Source organism: Anser cygnoides, chromosome 4 (assembly GCF_040182565.1).
Source record: "Anser cygnoides isolate HZ-2024a breed goose chromosome 4, Taihu_goose_T2T_genome, whole genome shotgun sequence".
NCBI lineage: Eukaryota > Metazoa > Chordata > Aves > Anseriformes > Anatidae > Anser > Anser cygnoides.
In genome coordinates this window covers 59,149,166-59,172,268 of record NC_089876.1, presented here as the reverse complement: position 1 = coordinate 59,172,268, position 23,103 = coordinate 59,149,166, and the positions used below count along the sequence as shown (strand labels likewise).

At 45.8% G+C, this 23,103-nt stretch overlaps 1 protein-coding gene across 1 annotated transcript in view; it reads right to left on the bottom strand.

The window, feature by feature from the left end:
• STOX2 (storkhead box 2) overlaps window positions 1-22,849 on the bottom strand; it is a 148,275-nt gene extending 125,426 nt beyond the window's left edge. Inside the window, exon 1 of the mRNA XM_066996206.1 lies at window positions 22,039-22,849. Within this exon, the coding sequence (XP_066852307.1) occupies window positions 22,039-22,834 (796 nt within the window). The 5' untranslated portion in view covers window positions 22,835-22,849. The remainder of the gene's footprint in view (window positions 1-22,038) is intronic.
• Between the last annotated feature and the right edge of the window lie 254 nt (window positions 22,850-23,103).

Here is a 23,103-nt window from a genome sequence, read left to right as displayed (position 1 = left end):
GTCTTCTCAAACATCTCAGCTTCTGGGAGGATTTTTATTTTTTTTTAACATGACTACAGGCTCTTTCCTTTTCTGGCAAGACAGTATTTGGAAGTAAACTTTAACAAAGCTCTTGCTAAGAGCACCTTGGTTCCTGATTACATCTGTAGCGTGTATCAAGCAGATACACATTAATTATTCTTTAGCAAAATCAGAGATTCTGAGATTTAATAATTCAGTGCTCGTGATACAAGAACTAGCAAGTCGTTCATTATTCAGTAGCGTGCAGCTTCCCAAACAGAAGAAAAAGCAAATGAAAACCGGGTATAAATTGTTTGGCTTTTCCTTGAAAACTGCTCTGTTCTGCTGCCCTGCTGCTTTAAGCATCTGACCTCTCCCACTCCAAACTCATGTGAGCTGGGGAAAAGGAGGCAGGGGACAAAGGACAGGGCAGGAAAGCCCCCACCTGGGTGCCCTGCGCAGACGGGATGGGCATGCAGAGAGCTTCAGCATTAAAAGGCTTGGTTTTGGTTTAAAATGATGCTTTCCTGGGTTTCTGCTCTCAGATGTAGGATCAACCCGTTCTGGATTGCATGTTCTCTGCTGCCAGAGGGTTTCCATGGAAAAGCATGGAGAAGACACGGGGTGGTACCACTGCTACTCCCATCACACTAAAATCAGACAAGCACATCCAAGCTGGAGTGAATGCAGCAACGCTACTCCGCTCCTCACGTTCAGAGGCTCTTCCTCCTCTGCATTGTAAAGGCTCGAGCATTTAACCCAAGAACCAGAGCCAGCCTGCTCAGACAGAACAGGGCCGAAAGCCAGGCAGCCCCTCAGCACCGCGCAGGTTCCCCGTGCTGCGGGGAGGAAGGGGAGGCACCCTGCTCCGTCTTGTCCCCGCGCATTCCGTGGCTTCGCCAAGGCGCATCTGAAGCACACAACGCCACCACAGATTCAGACAAAGGCCCCCCAGTTCCCTTTTAAACAACTTAAACAACGGCACTATCTAGGGAAAGAAGGTTTACGTTAAGCAGGGGTGTACACCCAACTGAGAAACAAGCCTAGTGCAGGTTGAAGTGTTCTTTTTCTGGTATTCCTGATTCAATACTTACATCAACTCTGAGCTTTAGTAAGCTCTTAACATATCTTTCACACCTCTTTCTCCATAGTAAGATGTCACCAAGCCACTTCTCTAAGAAATCCTTCTTTATTTTTATGCCCTCCATAAACTGACAGACAGACACCCTTGGAACTAATTGCCAAACTACTTTTTTCTTTTTTTTTTTTTTTAGCATACAAGGGTCAGTGTAAGAATTTAACCTTACCAACGGGGAATGTCGCCCTAGGAATAAGTTGTTAACAAGCATTTCGGTACTGAATAGGATGCTGTGCACTGTCCAGGAGAGGCTGAAATATAAAAGCGCCCTTATCTAGATGGGTGCCCGCCTGCCTCAGACAACAGGGGAACTAACGCAACAACAAAAACAAAGCAGTTAACATGAAGCTGGGTGTTGGAAGGGGGCAGGAGATGCTGAAACAAAGGGATCTCCCCCCTGCAAAGATTAGGAAGGTATTCAAAGGAGACGAGCTCCGAGGGTATTTCGATATGGCACAAGCAAGGCCTGGCCAACCCAGACAGACACAAACCCCCCTCACCATCCGCACGGGGAAGGGGTGACCCGAGGGTGATACCTGGCTCAGCAGACAGCAGGAAAATTAGGCAGAGCCCAGAGCAGCTCAGCAAGGGGTACGGAGAGGCAGCGACAGAGAAGATCCAGTGAGGATGACCCAACAGTTGCCCAGGCTAAAGAGACCCAGGGGAAACGGGGATGCTATTATATACGTGTACGTGTTCGTATGTGTGCCTGAGTGAGGTAAACCTCACTTCCAGAAGGAAGGAGGTCTCAGCGATGACAGTGAAAGATAATTACAGCTTGTGAAGGTCTGAGCTCGTAAAGACGGAAGCAGATTTCCTCGAAAGTTCACAGCTGAGGATTTGTACACGTAGCCTGGACGCAGGGGATGAACGAGAGGCAGGGGCAGAAGAACTGCTCCCTGCATGCCCAAATGGGATGGGACTGGCAAAGACACTGAAGGGATTAAGAAAGGGTGTTTGGGAGGGAGTCGTGGCCTAGAGGCAGAACATCGGGAAGAGTGAGGGGAGGGGAAAAAAAGAACAGAAGAAAAAAAAAAACCACCTTTATATATAGTGTTAAAACCAAATCCCCAAAGTGAGGTAGCCCAGAGGTGAAAGGACTCAGGAGCTTATATAGGTGTTTTGCCTCATGCAGACCATGCAGTACTTCAAACTGAAGACGTGCACTTTGCAGGGCACATTTACAGCCTGCTCACCTCCTCACCTCTCCACAGAGGAAGATAAAAGGCTGGCTGGATCCCTTTTAGTTCATGGTTTCATTTCTCCTTGCACCACAAAGTCTGAAGCAGCATGGTGACAAGATTCAAAGGGATCTCTGTTTATTTCCACTTATAATGTGCAGTGCAGTCCAGCCAGAACACTAGCAACAATTATTTCCTACAATTATTACCACATTTCACACCCTTTCCTCTGGGTTATGAGAAGCAGCACCCTTTCCTTGACAACAGCTGCAGCCAGCTTCCTTCCTCACCAGAGACCTGTACAGCCCCCATGTGTTTCTGGGTTTGTCCTAATATCCCAGCTCCCCTTCCTCTCCCTAAAGAAACAGTTTTCAGGCCTCTACCAGAAATAACCTGGTCCTGAACTTCGTTGAAGAAAAGGATGATGGTTTAAACCCTAAAACTTTCCATCATTTCAAATGCAGTAATTTAGACAGAAGGGCTTCCCCTACCTCTTAGTGCTACTTGGTGCTCGCTCAGTGTCCTCTGCCCAGGATCTTCCAGGGACGTCTAAACAAGGAGCCACAGAGCACCAGTGATTTCAAAGAGCTCCCTATCAATGCCACCGTGAACTTCACTCCTTAACAATGGAAGTGCATGCAACAAGGACTTTATTTTCATTTTATAGATGAAAGAGGTTGAAACGAAGAAATGGTTCACTTCCCAGAGCCCTAAAGAGTCTGTCGCAATTGTGCAGGCTCCTATAATGCTTCAACCCAAACACACATTCTGTGCAGGTCATCTTTAAACCCTACATACCTTCTCACCCCTCTGTAAAGAACAATAAGTATTCTTATTAGAGGAAAATAATTTATCTCAGTTAGGCAGCAACACCCCATGCATGGAGAGGGTGATGTGAGGAGAGCATTGTAGACGAAATCTACATCAAGTGGCAAAAAAACTCTTCAAATAACAGCACAAATTGGACATTGAGGGAGCAGAAATCTCTTTTTTTTTCAGTAAGAAAGACACTGTGATGGCTAGAAGACACTTGCACATACTTTCTTTGCAAGATGCTTCCTGTCCACAGGCCCAAACACATTCTGCCTTAGATCAGTCTCAAGCTCCAGCTTCCTGACCCACCTCCTCTCACTCGTTCCCAGGTAACACACATTTAATTACAACTGAGATAAAACAGCTAAATGGCCACTAGCAGGCTAATAATGACAACACACCTACATGCATAATTTCAGGAGATTACATCAAGCATTCTTAGCTGAGCTGAAACTGCTCGCATAACTGTGGGGGGAAGAGGAACGTGAGCTCACCTTTTCACCAAAACTTGTGGATGTTTTAGGAGAAAAAGCAGGAAGAAGGTCCTGTATCACCTTTAGGAGAGGTCACTGGAGCAAAATATGGGTGGCCAGGTCCTCAGTCTGTGGAAGAGTATTCAGTGGATCTGTTGGGCCCTCTCAAAATCCTGCCCAGGAAAGCACTAGACTTCTGTAGACCAGAAGTAGCTTGGCAAGCAATGAAGATGAAAAAAAAAAAGAAAGAAAGAAAGAAGGAAAGATGGTGTGAATGCTGGATAGTGCTCTGGTATTTGAAGCATTGTGGCTATTTCTTAGACTTCTTTACCTGTCAGAAATGTCTAAAATGCAGCACTGCTTGACAGCAGCACTTAACCATCCTACATTCTTTATCGAGATAATTACACCCATAATAGCTGAACCTCTGCTCTGTACTGCGTCAAAGCGTTTTACCCTTTGTAATATAAACTCAAGAAATGGCTTAGAGCAAAATGAACTACGCTTTACCCATCAGCTAGCAAGATGCACGTATCTTAGCTTCCACAGTGCGGCTAATAAGCTGGACGGACAGAAACAAGAGAGAGCAAAAGCAGTTTGTTTACACAACCTAGTGCAAGATGCCCTTTGCTAGAATGCTGCCCTATAGTAAAAAGAAGCTCACCAGAAGTAAACATAAAAGCCCTGTTTTATAAAGCTCTGCTACTAGTTTAGAAGCTCAGGGTGAGTACCCGTAATGTCAGTGGAGCCAAGCAGGGATAAGTCCTCAAAATGTGCATGAGTACTTGGCAGAACAACCCTATGTGACAGTGAGGAAAGCCACTGGATTCCATGCCAACACATATCTGATCTGAGCTTTTTAATGGGAATGAAAAGTTTGGAGGGAAAAGAGCTCACTGGTATACTGAGAACCCCATATTCAAACTCTATTCAATCTTACATTAAACTTGTAAACGATTTCTTGATTTTCAAGGGAAAGGGTCCTTTGGACGCTGCTCAGAAGTCCCCAGCACTGCAACCCCAGCCATATCAGGCACACAGCCACAGCACAGCATACACACATACACGTACAAGGTCCTGAGCACGACATGCATTGACTTTCTAGTGGGTTTGCTCTTCAAACAAATGCATATTCCAACTGTTCTGTTCACTTTTACTATTTCTGTTCAATCCCTAACACTCTCAACTTCTCTCTCCCAACCCCTACAAGCTGCCAATGCGCCAGGTGGGGTGGACCTTACACCCTGACCTTCCTCCCTCCCTTCCTTCTGCTCTCCCCGCTGCTCCTGGCATTTTGGGGGGTGCACATTAAGGAGTTAGCCGAGTACAGACAGAACTATCCAGGCAGCCAGGCTGGGTTTGTTTTCTTCAGGGCCAGCAAATCAAAGCAATTCTTGGAGAGCCCAGTAAAAGCTCTTGTCAACACAAGGGAAGTAGCAGCAGCGCACTGCTGGAAGCAGTTGGGAGAGAAGAGATGTCATGAGCTCTTAATTCAGCTGGAAAAATTCTTAATTTCCTGTGAAACCACTCCTTGAGCAGATCCACCTAAAAAAGGATGCCCAAGCAACTACCTCTCAAACCACTGCATAAGATGTAAGAAAGGCATCTCTCAAGTGAGCATCTTGCTTCTTGGTGTTCCCTACAGGAGTTACAGAGTGCCCAGCTAGTGCCACCCTTGTTATCACCCCTTACATACAGCCCGATACAATAAGAAAAAATATGTAGATCATTCTCATTGCCTGGCCCAAGCTGAAGGAATGACACCAACAGAAAGAAAGCCCACCATGACTGTTTAATGCCACATAATTTGCCCCAATCAAGTATTCCACCAGGAACATTAAACAAAGCAACAACACACAAACCTATGCAACAACCAGAAAGCATCAAAAATCCTAAACAAGACCCTGTGTTCCAAAAGAGTTCAACGGGTATGTTTTTACTTGCCAAATAGTTTCAGAGCACACAGGTAATGCTTTTTTTTTTTTTTTTAATTTGTTTCTTGGGGGAATTAACAAACTATATTATCTCTGTTCTGCTCATGCTACTCAAAAGAGGTGACAGAAAGAATTCTCCTCACCTCCCTAGATTATGTGTTACCCCAAATGTTTGTACGTTACAGTCACGCTATGGAAAATATTCACATGAGTAATCACACTGAAGTCATTATAACTACCCCTGCAAAGAAGCATTTAATCTCTTTATGCATTTGCTGAGATCAGGACCTGAAAGACACGAACGTGCTGAACTCATTTTGTGCAATGCACAGCATCTTTAAGTTAAACAGTCCATTTTTAAATGAATACCGTAGTAAAAATCTCCTTTTGTAATGAGCGCCAGACACCAAGAACCCCTGGCTTCACGTAGGCCCTTGCAATCCTATAAGCTCTTGGGAGGTCCCCATGTTTTTCTTTCAGTGTCAGGGGCAAATACCACAGACTCACTCTTCTGGTCCTTGAAACAAATTATCAGATGAAGAAAATGATGTGTCTGTACAAGGAAGACTGTACAATCAGCGGCATACCAGTGCACTGACCCCATTCAGCCCCACAATGGGGAATTGAAGCCCAGCACTTCCAAGCTGGGATCTTTCACTCAATAAACCCAGGCTTGGGCTTTCAGCTAGAAGGGCTCCCTATCTCCAATTCCTACTGCCCAGCTTCTCAGTGAAGTCAAACCATGGATGGCAAGCCGTAATTGCTCTGAGACCACAGCCAAGACACTTCCCTTTGGCCCCTTGGACTCGGTGATCACCTGTGTTACATGGAGCAGAAAGGAAACATCTCCATGTGTGTCATCTCCTGTAACCCAGGAGCCCTCAGTGGCTACAAAAACTAGCTTCACATTTGGCACAGGCGGAACAAGGCAAGAACTGGCCATACACAAAGAGGTTCTTGTGTATGCTAGATTTTTTGTTCTATGAATGTATCTATTTACTTTTGAACAGAAAAACCTTCAGGGTTTTTTATTATTATTACGAGAAATGTTTCATAAAGAAACATGGAGTAGGCTAAACGTTTAAAACATGACTTTCTCATTATTTAATTACGTGTTGTGAAAAAGTAGCTCTTTTGTTTGTTTCAAACTTACCTCCTAATAACTTAACTTGCATGCTCCCAAATTCTTACATCAGAAAAGACAGAAGAACATCATCTCCCTATTAATTTTCTCCACAGGACTCATAACTCAACAAGCTCCCACAATATCCCTCCCTCAGACACCTCTCGTCCACGCTGTAGAGTCATGACCTATTCAGCATTTCCTTGTACTGAAGCTGCTCTGCGCTTTGGAGCACCCTTATTACCTTTCCTTACATCTTTTCCAGCTCTACTTCTTTGTGTGTGTATATGTTTCGCATTTTTGTTGTTGTTATTGTTGTTGTTTTGGTGTTTTTCTCCAAGTTGGGGAAACAAACTTCACAAAGTATGCAACATACCTATGCACCACAGTAGCTATGCACTGGTATAATATCAACTTCAGTTTCATTTTCTATTTCTTATACAATAGCTTTACAGACAGAAAAAAAATCACAGAATCACAGAACGGTTGAGGATCACACATTACTAGGTTTGAAACAAACTGATAAAACAGTATAAACGTCAAAAATCAGAGAGGAAGCCTAACTTCCTGTCTTAGTTTCCCCAATTCTCCATCTACCTTACTGTTGTCAACTGTATGTTTCTCAAATATTTTTTCTGTCCTTTAGGTTGAAGTGCCTGAGTACTTGGGCTGCTGCCTAAAGAAGACAGAGCAAAAGCTCTTGGTCCAGTTGTCTTCTCAGCCAGAATAAGTACGCAAAAACTCCTCCAGTGGAAAAGCTGTGACCTTCAACAAACAAACCAGCTCCAGTTAACAAGGTAGCTCACCCCCCCACAGTTAAATATCCATACCAAACATGTTCTGATGAAAAAGAACAAAGACATTTGAATTGTGTTTGTAGTGCATCTGCGTTCTCAGCACTGTCCACTCATCATCAGTCATGAGCATTACGAGCACAGCATGCCCAGCGCCACCACCATCAACTGTAACACACGCTGACACCCAACACAAACGTGGGATGGTGAAGGAAAAGAGATTTCATTTAAATATGTGGCAAACACACAGAGAGAAGGAAATAGAAGCTGCACCAACAGCAATCCTTTTGACATAACATCTGTATTTTTCCCTCACATGCTGTTTACGATGCATGGCAATAAATTTCAAAAAGGAGCAACACCACAGCCTGTTCAGGGTTGAAGCTTCCAAAGAAACAGGACAATGTTTTACTTTCAAGGAGTCGGGAGCTAAGAGTGTGGGATAACTTGCCCAGACACTGCTAGCTAATCAGAAAGGAGAGAAAAAAATAGCTTTAGTGACTTGATCAAAGAATAGACCCTATCTAATAAAGTGAGGCGTGCCCTTTCCAATATATTAGTCAGAGAGGCACCTCTGGCTTCTACATTTATAAAATCGTGTGTATAATTGCCTGGGCTTGCAAATGCCACTATACGTATTTCTAGCAATGCTTTGAGCAGCATATTTTGTATGAGCTCTACCGTCAGGAAAGGTATATATTCTCACTCAACTGGCAGCAAACTTTGCTTATACAGAGACACTTTTGTAATGTTTAAATGCAAAAGTGTTCCAGAATAACTGGAATACACAAGGAGAGAATAGTTTGATTTTATTCCACCATATCTTCTATAATCCACTCAAAACCCGACACTTACAGCACTACAAAGAAAGATAGTTTGTCCAGAAGACAACAGAAAAATGTATTTATTCTTGCTAGCAACTAAATAACATGAATATTCAATTTTATCAGCAGCCTTCAATGTTAGCCTGGAATAACTAAAAAATGTGACCTCTCCTCTCTACTGAGTCCAGCGTGAGTTTGGCTCCAGCACTTACAGAATAGTTTTACCCAGTTGATGTTATTGATGTTATCTTCACAACCATGAGGAGAGCTGTAAATTGTTTCTGAAAGAGCACTCTCATTTCTGGAGACCTAGAAAGTATTTCCTGGCTGGACTCTTAGAAGCTGATCTGTTAATAAATCAACAGAAAAACATATTTTCTTGAGCAAGGAGGAGATAAAATGGATATTGTTAGTAAGAAGAAAAAGACAAAAGAAATCACATAGCCTAGGTTTTCATATATTCTCTCTCCTGTCTTCCTCTTAGATTGAGGCATCTATATATCTCATTTCTCTGGAAACACAATCGAACTCTTGCTGTCTTGCTACAAATAAAAGTTGTATGTCTTTTACTCAAGAAGGAGTGAGAAGCTCTAAAGTTACCAAGCTTGCCTCCTCCTCCAGCAGCCCAGAAGGGTTTAGGTAACAGCTGCTAAAAGCACATCGGTCAAACACCTAGATGGCTTCTTCCTCTAGCTAGTCCCTGTCCAGAAGCTGTGGTGTAGTTGTCTGTATCTGCTAACCAGCACCGAACATAACCAACCTAACCCTGCATCTGTAGCAGATAAACAGATCTGTCATATTAGCAATAGCAGCAGATGGGCCAGAAAGCTTACAAACTTTATATGGTTCCTGTATTTTAGTGACATCATGGTCCATGCAAAAATATGTAACCAGGGTTTGAGGTTGTCTTTTTTTAAATTAATTTATTCAGAAGACGAATGAAGATGAAGCACTTATTTTCATAGCCCAGAGGGTATCAACCAGGCTGCAGAAACACTGAAATTAAAGCATGAATGGTCAATGCCTCCTCCAACCTGCCTTCAAGGAGACCAACTTCAAGGCCTGTAGCCTCTGTAAAGTGTTTTCTGCCCAAAGGCTGAGATAAGAATGAAAGGCAGGAGATAAGAAGGAAATGCTCACTAACAAGAGTAGTTAGTAAGTCTAAAGCCAGACTGAAAGCACGATTTAATGAGCTGAGCAAAGACTAGGGTTGCACAAGGAGCAGGTCAACTGCAGAAAGAAAAGTCACACAAGAAGTAGAAAATGAGGTTATAAGACTTAAAATAAATAAATAAATAAACTTGGTTAATTTGTTTTCTGGAACTTCCATTCACCAAGTCATTACAACCCCCCATTTCTCAGCATTTAAAATTAAAGAAAGGTCAGGCTTAATGGCTATTCCAAAAGGTCTACTACAGTTACTTACAGCAGCTATTGCTAGGTTTCTGGCAAAAAAAAGTGTAAACCATGTAAGTGGCTGACACAAAAAATAATCTTTCCCAAGAACAAGCAGTGTGGTAATAAGTGATCCTCCTCTAATAAGCTGCTGGCAACTATGGCTCTGTCAATCACCTTAAGGTCTGTCAAAACAGACAAGTATGGCTGAGGCAGGCCAACATTTTGTGGTGTTTTTTGCTGTGTTTTGTTTTTCTTTAAAGAATGAGCCCATTGCATCCGAGGGCACTAGCTAACTAATCTTGCTCATATCCCTGTGATTCAAAAAGTTATTCCATTTGTCTCAAAAAAGCGTGTCCAAACACCGTGGGTGGAACACGCCAGACGGCACTTGGTGCTCCCGGGTCTCCCTTTACACAGAGAAACTTGAGGCTGGAGGACCCAGGGGAACCTGTTATACAGGAGCCAGTTACAAAAGGACCTGGCCACAGCAAAACACACAGGAAACATGGAAATCATCCACCAGATCTGCTGTTAGGTGCCACCACCATATTCAATGGGGTGTTACATCTAGATGGCCTGGCCTACTCTCATGGCTGGCCCTGCTACAAGCAGGAGGTTGGGCCAGAGACCTCTGGAGGCTCCTTATGAGCCTTATGAACTGCCTTACGATCCCACAAATACCTGTTCTCAAACTGTAATTCAGAGAAGATAGGATTGCATGTCCATAAGGATTTATCCAGGTCTCTATCCTACATTAGGACCTGGCTTACTGTGGGCTCCCATGTCAGAGTGAAGGGGAGAGAACAGGAGAGGAGACCTTCACAGTGCTGCCCCACGCCAGCTGAAACCATGGTGGCAGTGCAGACCAAGAGGGGGATTTGCTCCTGCTAAAAATGTGAAGAAGGGACTATACTCCTGTAGTCAAACATTTGACCCAAGTGCTTTCCATAGATACCCTGTGAGCACCAAAGAAGTCCCCATTTGCTAGGCCCACATGCTGTTTCTCAGCCCAGTTGTTCCCACGGCTGTTTGGCACCACGCCTTGCCTTAACCATCTCATGTTTTTAAGGGTCAAAACCACACTTTATAAAACGCATGGTCTGACTTCACAGCAAAACACCACCATATCCACTCCGAGAGCCAACTTTTGACAGCTTAGCCCCGGCTAGCACCACCTCCAGCCTAAGACACTTCTGGAAACCACTAGGAGCGACCTGACATCCCAGAGAAAGGTGGTGGTTGTAGAAGCAGCTAGAGGAGAGCCAAAGAGAAAAACGATTCTGCCAGCAGTGGGGCAGCAGGTAGGCTGGGGAGGGACAGGCTGTTATCCACACTTCATCAGGCTGGTGAGATCCTGGCACAAAGCCACCAGTGGAGAGGAAGACGAGAACCTGCATGACAGCGCAAGCTTTTAGTTGGCGAGGCAGCATTAAGAAAAGGTCAGTTACGGATAAAGGTAAAAGCCACGCTTCCTATGCTGACAGAAAAAGAAATTCAAAAGGCAGGAAGCGGAAAGCCACAAGGAATTCACTGCAACAGCTCAGTTTGGAAAGGAGGGTTGCAGTATCCCAGCACTGCAGTGTAGCCTAAAAAACCTGAGCTAGCTTCCATCCAGGGACTTAAGTCACTTACTGCAGCAGCTCGTCACAGGCTGCCAGAGCAGCAGGATGAGTTAGCCACTGCTGAAGTCCATAATTATTGCTGGAGTTGAGGAATGCAAACCAAACCTGAGCTGGCCACTTCGAAACTAGTTCACATACATTTATGTTCAGCTGAAACATGACCAGGAAAAAATCAAGCAGCCTAATGAGGTAGAGAAGTTTGGTCATCTTGCAAAAGCACTGAGACCTTGACTTGAGGTGCAAATCTCACTTTTTTTTTTTTTTAACAATAATTAGGAAAGAATAAGCTTGCAAGAGAAGCCATATACCTAAAACCTACCTAACATCATGCAACGATCATTACCTTGCTGTTCATTGAAAGAAACACCATATAACCATATAACAGGCTCCAGTTCCCTTCTGCAACATGCTGTGCAATTACTGCTGGTGTTTCTATGGGATATACCGAGAACACAATACAACAGACTAGGACAGTATGACATGCCTACATCCATGCCTACTGACCCAACGGGCTCTGTACTCATTTCTTAAGTGAACAACCATAGCACATAAAATACAGATAGCCATTTATGAAGTATTGTGTGTTTATGGCTCCATATTCATGCCAAACATATCTCTAAGTATGTGATTGCAAACTCACCATTGCTCTCTACTAAAGCTTTCAAAAACCTTATGCATGCAACTCATTCATGAAGGAGGCTGAGAGGTGCCACAACAAGTAATTACTACAGCCTAAGCGGTGAGAAACAGGTAAAGCAAATCCAGGCAGGTTTTGAGCAAGAACTCTTTGCCCAGTTGCCTATTTACAGACTACCTCCCATTCACAAGTAACTTGGTATGTGAGTACAATTACCTAATTGTTTGCACTGCAGGAGCACCTACGGACTTCGGCCTTGAGCCTGTGCCCACACACCATCGACCTGACAGAGCCACCACCAAAGACCTTGGCCCCACAGCACGTATGTTGTCAAACACAGGCAAGAAACAATGTTTGGACACACCAAAATAGGTGGGAACAAATCAGGAGCTGTGAACTACAAAAAGGCAAATTTTGATGAAATCTGCAGCGTGCTGGGAGTGGAGCACAAGCTTCAGTAGCACAGGTACCTGTGCACTTGGGTGTTAAACACAGGGCTTGGAAAGGTCATCGGTTTTCAGCTTGGTGTCTGCAGAACCCCAAATGACGTGTGAACTCCTTTCAAACAGCCTACAGAAAGGTAATAGTGAAAAGCAAGTCTTATATTTGCTGTATTTCCGCTGGAAATAGAAATTAAAGAAAGCTGAGGACCATTACACCATCTGGTCATTACTCACTGAGACATGAGGCAATGTAAAGGATTCAAAGCCGTGGAAAATCCTCAGGAATTGGAAATAGATGCACAAGCCACTGAGCAAATGTGTTCATCAGCATGGAAACAAGAAAAAATTGAAATAGTGTGTCTCAGTTGTTCAACAACTTCCTAGCTAGTGGAAAAAAAAAAAAAAGTCAAATTTATTTCCTTTTTACCCTCATCATTTGTCACAAAAATCAACCTTCTGAATTTTATAGCTCACTTTTCTTCCAGTTCACAAGATGATTGGTGTCTAGCGACTCCCAAAAGATAGGATATATTTTGTCCTCTGTCTCAATACAAACATTGGAGACACTGGAAAGAAGGCACTAGAGCTGATTTAAGTAATCACTGAAACCAGAAGTCTAAAAATCGTTTGAGCAGGAAAACGAAAGAGACTAAGACACTGGGCTACAGATAAATCTGCTTTTCCTCTTTAAGATCAAATATGTCACTGAATGAGGCTAGCTATTGACACAAAAAAGCAGAACAATGATAGATGTAGTGATTCTGACACTAAAACATTTCACAGCCATGCTGTGCTTGAAATGTAGCCAAGAAGCGTGTCCCTACAGACCTTCCAACAGCTCTTTGGCATCAGCCTCACCAAGGAGCTCTGGCTGTACAACTCTAACAAAAAATAACTACCAAAAAAAATACCTTGGAAATAAAAGCAAAGGACTTGAATTAATAAGAAATCTATAAACTAAAGGCTACAAGCTATCACCATAAATGAAAAATGACAAGGTGAGAGCTACTAACTCCTGCCCAATGAAAGAAACTGAAAGGATTGTAGGTCAAGCTGCCTGCTTTTTGTTACTTTGTCTTTATTGAAAAAGTATTAATTAAGATTTTTGCTTGATACTTTTATTGATAAAGTATTAATTAAGACTTCTGCTTGATGCTTTACCTAAGGGCACTTGGATTAATTCTTCTGCTGTTTATTCTTCAGAGCATTAAACACATCAAAAATAAAAATGGAAAGAATACTAGTTCTGATTTTGCAAGTGTAAATCGCAATTAAAGGGCTCCTGGCTTAGACACAGACAACCCACTCTGGAAATAACCAGACAGACCAACTCCTCAGGTGAACCTCCTAACAACAGTCAGGCAAGTAGAAGAACATACAACGTGCCTACGTATAAAAGTGTGAATCCTCTCATTGAAGTCAGACTTGGGCAGCTACATTCTCATGTGGGCATGGGTGTCTTGCTGAATTTGGACTACTCAGAGAAAAGAAATGGGAAACCTCTGTCCATATAGCTTTTAAAACCCACACATATATACACACCTGCACATACACATCTATATGAAGGTAATAAGAACTCCGGCTGAAAATCACTTTAAGCTTCTACTGGGGGATGCTTCAGGACACAAAATTTCTCCGAGAAAAGCTGCAAAGCTTCGCAGCCCTACGAGTCCTACACTCCCCTTTCTACACCTTGCAGGCATCTCCTAGTCAGCTGAAAGATAGGATATGATTGTACGTAGCTAGACGTCCTAAGAAAATGCATGAAGTACTATCAAAGTCTCCACTTTTGATAAAAACAGAACAGATCTAACACTATCAGACTTGCTTCCCTACCACAAGAAGCACTGTGTTCAAGATTACCTGTCCATACCACTACAAACCTGGCCAGCCTCCCTCCTCTCTGGGTCTCCCACTCCTTCCAGATGTTCGTATTCATAAAGGAGGTTTCTCTACAAGTGTGACACCTGTTCTGAAGATGCTTGTTTGAAAAATACCATAGTTGTTTTTAGAGCATCTCAGATTACAGACTGGAAGTTTTAATTTTCACGCTCTCTTTACAGCAACTGTTTACATTACCTCTTCATGACTATTCTTTGCCACTTTTAGCTTCTCACAAAACTAGTGTTCTCCTCTTTAATTGCATAGGTTTTCTCAGCCAGTAGGGAAAAAAAAAAAAAGGAAGTATTTCTTTTCAACAAAAAGGAAAACTATGCCAAACTAATAATGTTGTCAGGAAAGCTCAGTGTCCTCAAAGCTTTCTTCAGCTCCACTTTGAAAACAGTATGTTAATGTGCTCCTTAAATTCCCTTTTCTTGAAAGAATCTAGGGGCAAAATACACACCCTCTTAAAGAAAAAATAATAATAACCTCACATGCTATGTTAATAACGCCTAGTGTGTTAGATACCATCTTTGCTTGAAAACAGACCTTAAAATCCTGATTTGCAACTGGTTAAAGACCTACCTCGTGAACAGCAGATGCAAGTCGTTGACCTCCTCACCAGCAGACCACAGCTGCACATAACATGACACCAAGCACCTGAAAAGCTCCATTCAGGCTCATCCAGCCATCATCACTCAGCTCGTAGGTGAGCTGAGCAGGATGCAGGCACCTCACTGGGCTCAGGGAGTACCCGGGCACAACCTCCTGCCGATCAGCTCTGGAAACCTTGTGCATGGGCGCTGGCTTACTTCTGGCTTCAGGAGCCAGAGCACCTTGACAGCACCCTGGGATTAAGCAAGGTGTACGGGTTTCCCTGAGTGGAGACGGTGAAGACAAAGGAGGCCCTTTAGGGAAGCCCAAAGAAAACACCGGGCTTGCTCTTAACGCCAGCTATTGTTATTTCGTCTGTCAGTGAGAGGGGAACGTGTCTGGGCACCAACCCTGCTGTACGCGAGCACAGGAGCAAACGTTCAACGCTGGCCTGCTGGAGCAAGAGGCAAGGCCGGAGTCTGCTCCCACACAGGCTGAGGAGAGGCTGGCAAGGCTCAGGGGCAGCTGATGTATTTATTAGGCTACCAAGTCTTACTCACAATAACGTGGAGAAAGACTTACGCATCCAAAAACCTGTTTCTTTCATGGATATTGTTACCAAAGTAGAAAATACAACTTGAGTCTGAAAGAGTGAATAATAATTCGCCTATTTTTCTTAAGCTGAGAGTTTCTCTAGATTTTATGTCGGCTTTTTTTGTTTTTAAAGGACCAAAAATGTTCCCTTAAAAAAAAAAAATAGCCCCACAATACCTCGTAAGACTCCACTGCCATGCCTGAAACACACTGTCAGCAGCCAGCTTCTCCTAATGCTAATAACACGTTGTGAGTTTTACAGCCCCAGTGTTAAACACCATCCTTGCAGTCTTACTCCTTTGTTCCTTCTGAGCACCCAGTGAAAATGTACGTTACAGCACGTGCAACTGGAAGGGAGTAGATGAGCAGGAGCTACCACAGCTGTGGTTTCAGGTGAGGATGGACACAGCGATGCTCTGCCCTGCTACCAGTGCAGGGACTGAGCCACCACTCTGCCACAGTCCAGACCCAGGTCTTCCCCCCAAAACACGCCTGCTGTGCCAGTGGGAAAGCCACTGGGACTGATCACCTTCCCTCTCCTCTTTTTTGGTGGGATTCCCCATACTGGGCCTAGCACTGCGGCCTTTGGTATCTTTGCTCTCCTCCAAAGGTAAGTAGCATACAGACCTTCTGAAGCACTAACAGCTAGCAGAAACTGCTTCAAAAATACACCTTCATGAAACTACCCAAACCGAGCTCTTCAGATAGAGACATTTTTCACTGTCACGGTGTATAAATTTTTCGAAGAACAAAGCATGGAGTCATTTCATAGAGTTCAGGTGATTTGCCTTTCTCCAAAGGCAATCACTGATACACCCTCATTAATCGCTCCATTAATCAGCTGACAGTGGAATTCAAGGTTAAGCTAATACAGCACTGTGTTTGACTGCTTCCAGACTTCTACTTTGGCCTCCCCAGCCCAAGGAACAAGAACAACAAAGTCTCATGTTGCGTGGTTTAGAAGCATGTCCAGCTCCAGAAAACATACTACGGAAGTCACTATATGGTACATATTTAAGTGCACTGTATAGTAACTTCCTTTCATAAGAAAAAAATCAGAATAGACTTAATAAAGAAGAAGAAGCCTTTGATTGCACGCTCTGTTGCTGCTGTGACTCAGAGCAGGAGCCTGATTAAAAAAGAGCTGTGAAGATGTGCTCAGATGTCAACAGGAAAGCACCTTGGTTCATCAAAATATACCTGCTTGTACGTTCTTAGCATTCATACGCTTCTCACCACAGGTCGCAGGTGAAACTCCAGGTCAAACCGAGGGATCAAATACACCAGACAGAAGAAAGCATGTTTATATATTAGGTGAAGGGATTTTATTCCAAGAAGAGAATAATATCCTTAAAAACCTTTCCAGATCTGGCCCACCCAGGGAGTAATTTCAATAGTGGAAACTGGATATTGCAATAACATTTCCAGCAGTCAACATCATTAGAAAACAATCAAAGCATTTATGCTCTATATTTAAAGTAGAAACAAGTTAGAGGGCTTGAAATTTCAGAACCCCATTAAATTTCTGCTGCTGCAGGAATTGATTACTAAGATGTTCCTTCCATCCCCACATCTCACAGCCATGGTTTCTGTGATGGAAACCACCATCTGGTTGCAGCTTTTCTTTTATTTCCTCCAAACACTTCTAGCTTTCCTTGACTACCGAGAAGGGAGAAGCCCAGCCATCGCGTGTTTGCTGAAGCCAAGGCAGGCGTGGTGCGCTCTGAAGGCAGGCTTGAATGTCAAGAGCCCTGGAGGACACCTGATACTCCCGGGCTGCAACTTTCCTGTTACTCTCCCTAACTAGATGTCTCGAATGCAAACAAGAATGTGGTAAAGCTCTGGCATGCCCTACCTCGGGGACAAACTGCGATGCTGCTGGCCAGGAGGACAGGTTCGAGATCTGGATGAGTGGCCCAAGGCAACAGCATTAGAACAGCTTGGAGAGAGGGACGACGTCCCTGCCATCCACTTCACAAAATCGCTGAATGAAAAAATCACCAGTCAAGCCCTGGGACAGCAGTGGTTTCATACACAGCTGACTCTTCCTGTAACATCTGTGCACTGAAAGCATACTTCTCCGTGAATCCAAACCAACCCATTTAAAGCCAAATTTTAAACTATGGCAACATGCGTACAAGGTCCGAACTCAGCCCACTACAATCCTTACAATCTGATAAATATAAAATTAGGCAATATGCCTCCACAAGCAAATTACAAAGAGAGCCTAACCGTGACACAAAAGGAAATTACTGGCAAGATTTGCGATCAGAGCTTGCTGAAGGTTTAAGCCTGCCTTCAACAGGTTAGGAGAAAATACTCGCCTCCTTCCTGCCGAGTTCCTGCACTGGGAGTTGAAAATAAATAAAAAGGAGCAAAAAAAGCTTGTTTTCCTCTTAAAAAAAAAAAAAGGGTCAGGTGAAGAGCAAGATGGGGCTCACTCGGCACACAACGAAGGCAGCCCAAGAGCCCACTCAAAAAGAGTTCGCTGCTAAAGTCACAGCCACCACCAAGGGCCCTCTACCACACAATGGTACTCTTTGTGGGGGGAGAGGAGGTGGAGAAAGGAGAGAGACAGCACGAGCTGTCCATTAACCTTATAAATCCTTGACTTGAGTTGCACAATGAATACAATGTATCAGTGTGTTTGACTTTGCTTCTTCGTGGGGAGTGGGAAGGGGGGGGAGAAAAAGAAATTAAATGAAGTCATATCTTTCCTTCCTGCGTGTTTTTCGTTTTCACAGCGCATTTTAGATAAAGGCTGTAACCTGTGTTAGTCTTGCAAAACCATCTGCAGCTTCCTTTAAGAGCAAAACACATTTCCATCTCCAAGGTTTCACGACCAAAACGTGAGCACAAACCCCATACACAGAAATCAGGCACGTCTTATGCAGTCCGTGCTCACTTAGCTCTTGCCCCCCTCTTCCCAGCCTCTAAAGGCTGCTCTAACAAAGTATATCGAAGGCCCAACCCAGCACTTCTGAGCTCTTTGCTCAAACTTGGGAGCAAATTCATAAGCACCTCAGTCAAGCCACTAGTTTAAATTTACCCAAATCTTTTTTTTTTTTAGGTTGCAATATCCACCTCACAGAAATAAAAGCTGATCTCTAGGCAGCTCTAAGTTGGGGTGGGAGAGAAGAAGAAAAAAAATTGCATTTTGAATCCCCTCAAGTTCCCATGGCAATACTATGAGGCATACAAAAGATGTAGATGAGTGTGCGGTCAGCTCCTCCTCAGAGGTTTTATTACTATGAAACCTAAAACTCCCTCGCTGAAAAGAAATTTTCTTCATTTAAAGGAGATAATTGGGAGGGAAAAAATAGACAATTCATGTTTTATGACTGGCTATAAATGAATAACATTTAATATCCAATAGTCTACGTAGCACCATAATCATCCACTAATGACTGGAGAAAACTCTGTGAAAATTAGTGCACCTAAATTGGTGGAGTGTTAATTTAATTTTTGGTGCCAAGAGGGAACAGGGCAGGGAGAGGGAAGAAAGGGAACACTTAGCTCCAGCTCCCAGCATGGCAAAAAAAACTCGTCCCCCCCTGCGCCTGGCTGAGCACAAACAATGGGCAGCAGCCCAGCCCCACCGACTTCGCTGAATTATAACTCGTGCTAGTTAGTTTAATTATTGCCCATACATTTCTTGAAAACGCTGATTGAAACATCAGCTTGTAATTGCAGAAATTGCTCTGGGCACGACCGCAGGAATATTGCAAAGTTTGGTCACTACAGTTCAGCTCACTGCTAGAGCAGCCCTTGCAAAAGGGCATGGCCCTTCCGCAAAGCGTATGAAAACCTCTCAAAGACGCCCATTGTCCAAGACCCAAAACTCAAGTGCAAGAAATACAGCAGGAAGTCCCATCTGCGAACACAAAAGGCGATGGAGACAGGGAAATGAGGTGGAGCACCCTCAAGCCTGCTACACCAGCAGTGCCTTGCTTGGGGAGGCACCGAAGAGCTGAAAACGGGGGGGAAAAAAAAAACAGCTTCCAGGATGACAAACACTAGTGGGAGCAAATGGAAGGTGTGTCAAAGAAATCCTATTAAAATAATAACGCTCATTAAAGACTTAAGTTACAAAAGCATTGCAAAGTTACAAGAAAGCTTCAAGTCACTCTTAGCAAAGACGACGAGTTTCATCATGGGACCTACGGGATTTACAGGCGGGTTCCTCGACCCTCCAAATCAGCAAACTTAGCACATGCTGGCTTTGTGGCTTTGTTTACTCAAAGTCCGCGTGGGCTTCCCAAAGCGTCCCCCTCAGCCAGCTCAAAGCCGAGATACACCCACCAGTTTCCTAACACGCGAGCAACTCCGATCATGGCAAAAACGGAGGCCAAGCAAGCTGTTCCGATGTAGCCCTTTGGCTTGAGGACAGCGCCCCAGAAGTGAGTTTTCACGTTACATGCCAAGCACTTTGTTCCCTGTACCCTCAAACCCTAAACCAAAGCAGCCCCTTGACATGCTCATAATTTCGGGGTCACCTGAGCACTTCACCCTGCAGGCACTGCCCTTGTCCACGCACACAAAGGCCATGAGGTGAAGAAGAGGAGGCACCCCAGGCAGGTTGGGATGCCTTTAGCAAAGCACTGCCCCGCTTTCTCCCCTTGCCCCCCTCAGTTATTTATCAACAGGCAGTAACAGATTGCTGCTCCTCACCTCACCACTGCCACATAAAAGCCAAATCTCGTGGGGACTTCTTTTTTTGGGTGCGTGTCTGTAAGCGGCCTGTTCACCACTTCAGCACTACACAGCGGAGAATAAACCATGTGAGGGCTCCTAAGTAAGGCAGAGAACCACTTACACCTAATTATGTTGAAAACACAAATACACAGGTTTAAGCATATGCTCATGCCCACAGGCCAGGCCGTTACTTTGACTCTTTCTAACTGAGAAACTCCCCTGGTCTCCTTACAGTATGTGCATGTTGAATCTATGTAGACAGACAACCAGCATGATCAGTCTGGCCGTGGAAAAAAGGCAGTGAAAGAAAACATAGATCAGTTGTTCCCACCTCGTTTAGTGCAGCTGAGGACACTGCACTACAGGCAAGACTCTGGTGCAAGAAGCAGGTCCCTGCTCTTCTTTCATAGCTTTAATCAAAGACCAAGAGGCACTTTCTGTTTTTAAAGTCAAATGAAAACTTTGGGTTCGAGCCTCCTGCAAAGTCACACTGAAGATAACCCGCCAGGAAAGCATATTACTTACACACAAGGCAGCTTACTTATTAACACAAACCCCTAGCAAAAGCTGTATTTCCGTACTTCAAAACAGGCTGCAGAGAGCTGTTTACATTCCTTTCTGCCACCAGCAACGCCAAGGTCTGAGCCCGGCGCCCCACGGACCTTGTGCGCCATGGGCTGAGGAATGTCACCCCTCGGGCAGGGTCCACAACACCCCAAAGATCAAACACCGACCCTTAATCACGGCCAGGTAACAGTGCCCATTCCAGAGCTCCTCCGGAGCCAGAAGGCCCAGGGGAGCTGCCCCAAGCAGCCAGCCTTACCCACAGCCTTGTCCCCATGCCTACCACGACACTCTGTTCCCCAAATGAAGGCACGAGCATCTAGCAGCCTTTGGTGGGAAGCACGTGCAGGCTCTCTCCCCTTGCTTGCTGGCTGTGAACGGCAGCTCCATCCAAACCCCAGCCACAACACAAGCCTGCTACCTGCCAAGCAGTTTTCACGCTCTTCTACACATCGGTGGAACGCAAAAAAACTTCTGTATCCCCATAGTGGATCTGCCACCCATTCTCCAATGCTGTTTGGTTGCCTAGGTTCAGAGGGAATTTCTGTATAATGAGCAAGAAGGGTCTAGCCACTCATTTTTAAGTGGGCAGCTTGTCTCGAGCTTCCCCCTCTGCACAGGACAAATCATTGTGTTTGAGCAGATCCGAGGGGGAGACAGCGGGTGGCAGAGGTGGCTGGGAGCTGCGCAAGGGACACCACTGCATGTGTCCCTCTGTGCTGCCCGCTCCAGAAGGACAACGACAGCTAAAAACACTCAAAGCCAAGGTCAAATAAAAGAAACTGAGAAACACGGAATATTCAGGTTCCACTCTCAGTGCTACAAGCATTTTTGCTGTCCATGCTAGGATTTATTTTTTTCCCTGAAGGAGTTTCAGGGAGAGCCATGCCACTTCCCAGGCTATACCACAGGCATGTAGGATTGTGAAGGACTCCCCTTGGGGCACAGCACTGTAACTCAAATCTTCAACCTACCGTGGCACGACAGACTTCTCCATTCACCGATCCAAAAGCCACCTGCCTTACACCTCCCCAGATTTCCACCCCTCAATCCTCTCGTGCTTCCAACAACTCCACACCGACACCAGGACACAAGACCAAGCCCCCACAGCATCCCACATCTCTGGCGAGACACCAGCTTGGCCCGAAACACGCAAGACTCTTCCTGGGGACCAAGGGACGAGGGCTGGCACCAGCACCCACAACACACCCTAAAACCACTCCCGGACCCCTGCCAGCAGCCCGGGGGTGCCCGGGCCGTGTACTGGGGCTGCCTCCTGTCCCCTGCTGTCCCGTCCCGTCCCGTCCCGTCCCGTCGCGGTGGCACCCACCCAGGCACTTGATGTGGAAGCCGCTGGGGGGCTTGAGGGATCGCCGCGCCCAGCCCTGGCGCAGCACCTCGAGGTGCTCCTCCTTGCCCTGCACCAGCAGCACCTGCTCGTCGATCCAGCCCAGGAAGAAGGTCTCGGCCACCGCCGCTGTGGCCCGCCGGTCCCAGAAGTGCTGCATGTTCTCCCGCTTGAAGTCCGCGAAGATCTCGTAGCCGATGCGGTGGCGACCCAGCTCCGACGATGCTCCCCCCGGAGCCGGACCCGGACCCGGAGCCGGTCCCGGTCCCGGTCCCGGTCCCGGTCCCGGTCCCGGAGCCGGTCCCGGCCCCTCTCCGCCTCCCCCCGGCCGCCCCCCGGCGCCCAGGACGATGGCCAGGGAGTGCGGGGCGATCTGCAGGCACCGCTCGGCCCTGCGCGGCATGGCCCTGGGGCATGCCCTCCGCACCGGGCACCGCACCGGGCTGCCCCTAGCGCAGCCCCGGCACGGCACGGCTCGGCAAGGCACGGCACGGCACGGCTCGGCAAGGCACGGCCGCTCCGCCCTCGGCACACCTCCGGCACGGCTCGGCACGGCTCGGCTGCTCCGCCCCTGCAAGCGGGCCGGGCCGGGCCGGGCGTTATCCTGCCTCCTCCCGGCCAGAAACAGCGCAGCGCATCCCTCAAGGGGTGCTTCCCTGTCCCAGCGCGGAAAGGGTCCCCAAAAAGCGAAGCAAGCCCGCTGCTCGGCCCTGGGTGGTGCCCGATGGTTTCGGGATGGATCCCAGCAAGTCTCCTGTGCGTGGTCTTTGAGCTCCATCCGGACCCCAACAAGCCCTGCTGAGTCCATCCATCACCGCCTTTGTCACACATAATAACCCCAGTTTGTGTCTCGGAGGTACTGAAATCTGGTAGTGATGGGGCAAGTACGAGGTCCTTTTTTCCATCAGTTTAATATTTTGCCTCCTCCACGCTCCACATCAATGGCTGCCCGTGCAGAACTCAGCAAAAATGGGCCAGACGTGAGCAGAAATGGGGGGACCCAGGTCCAAAATGCTGCTCGGCTGCAGGCACTGACAGCAAGGTGCC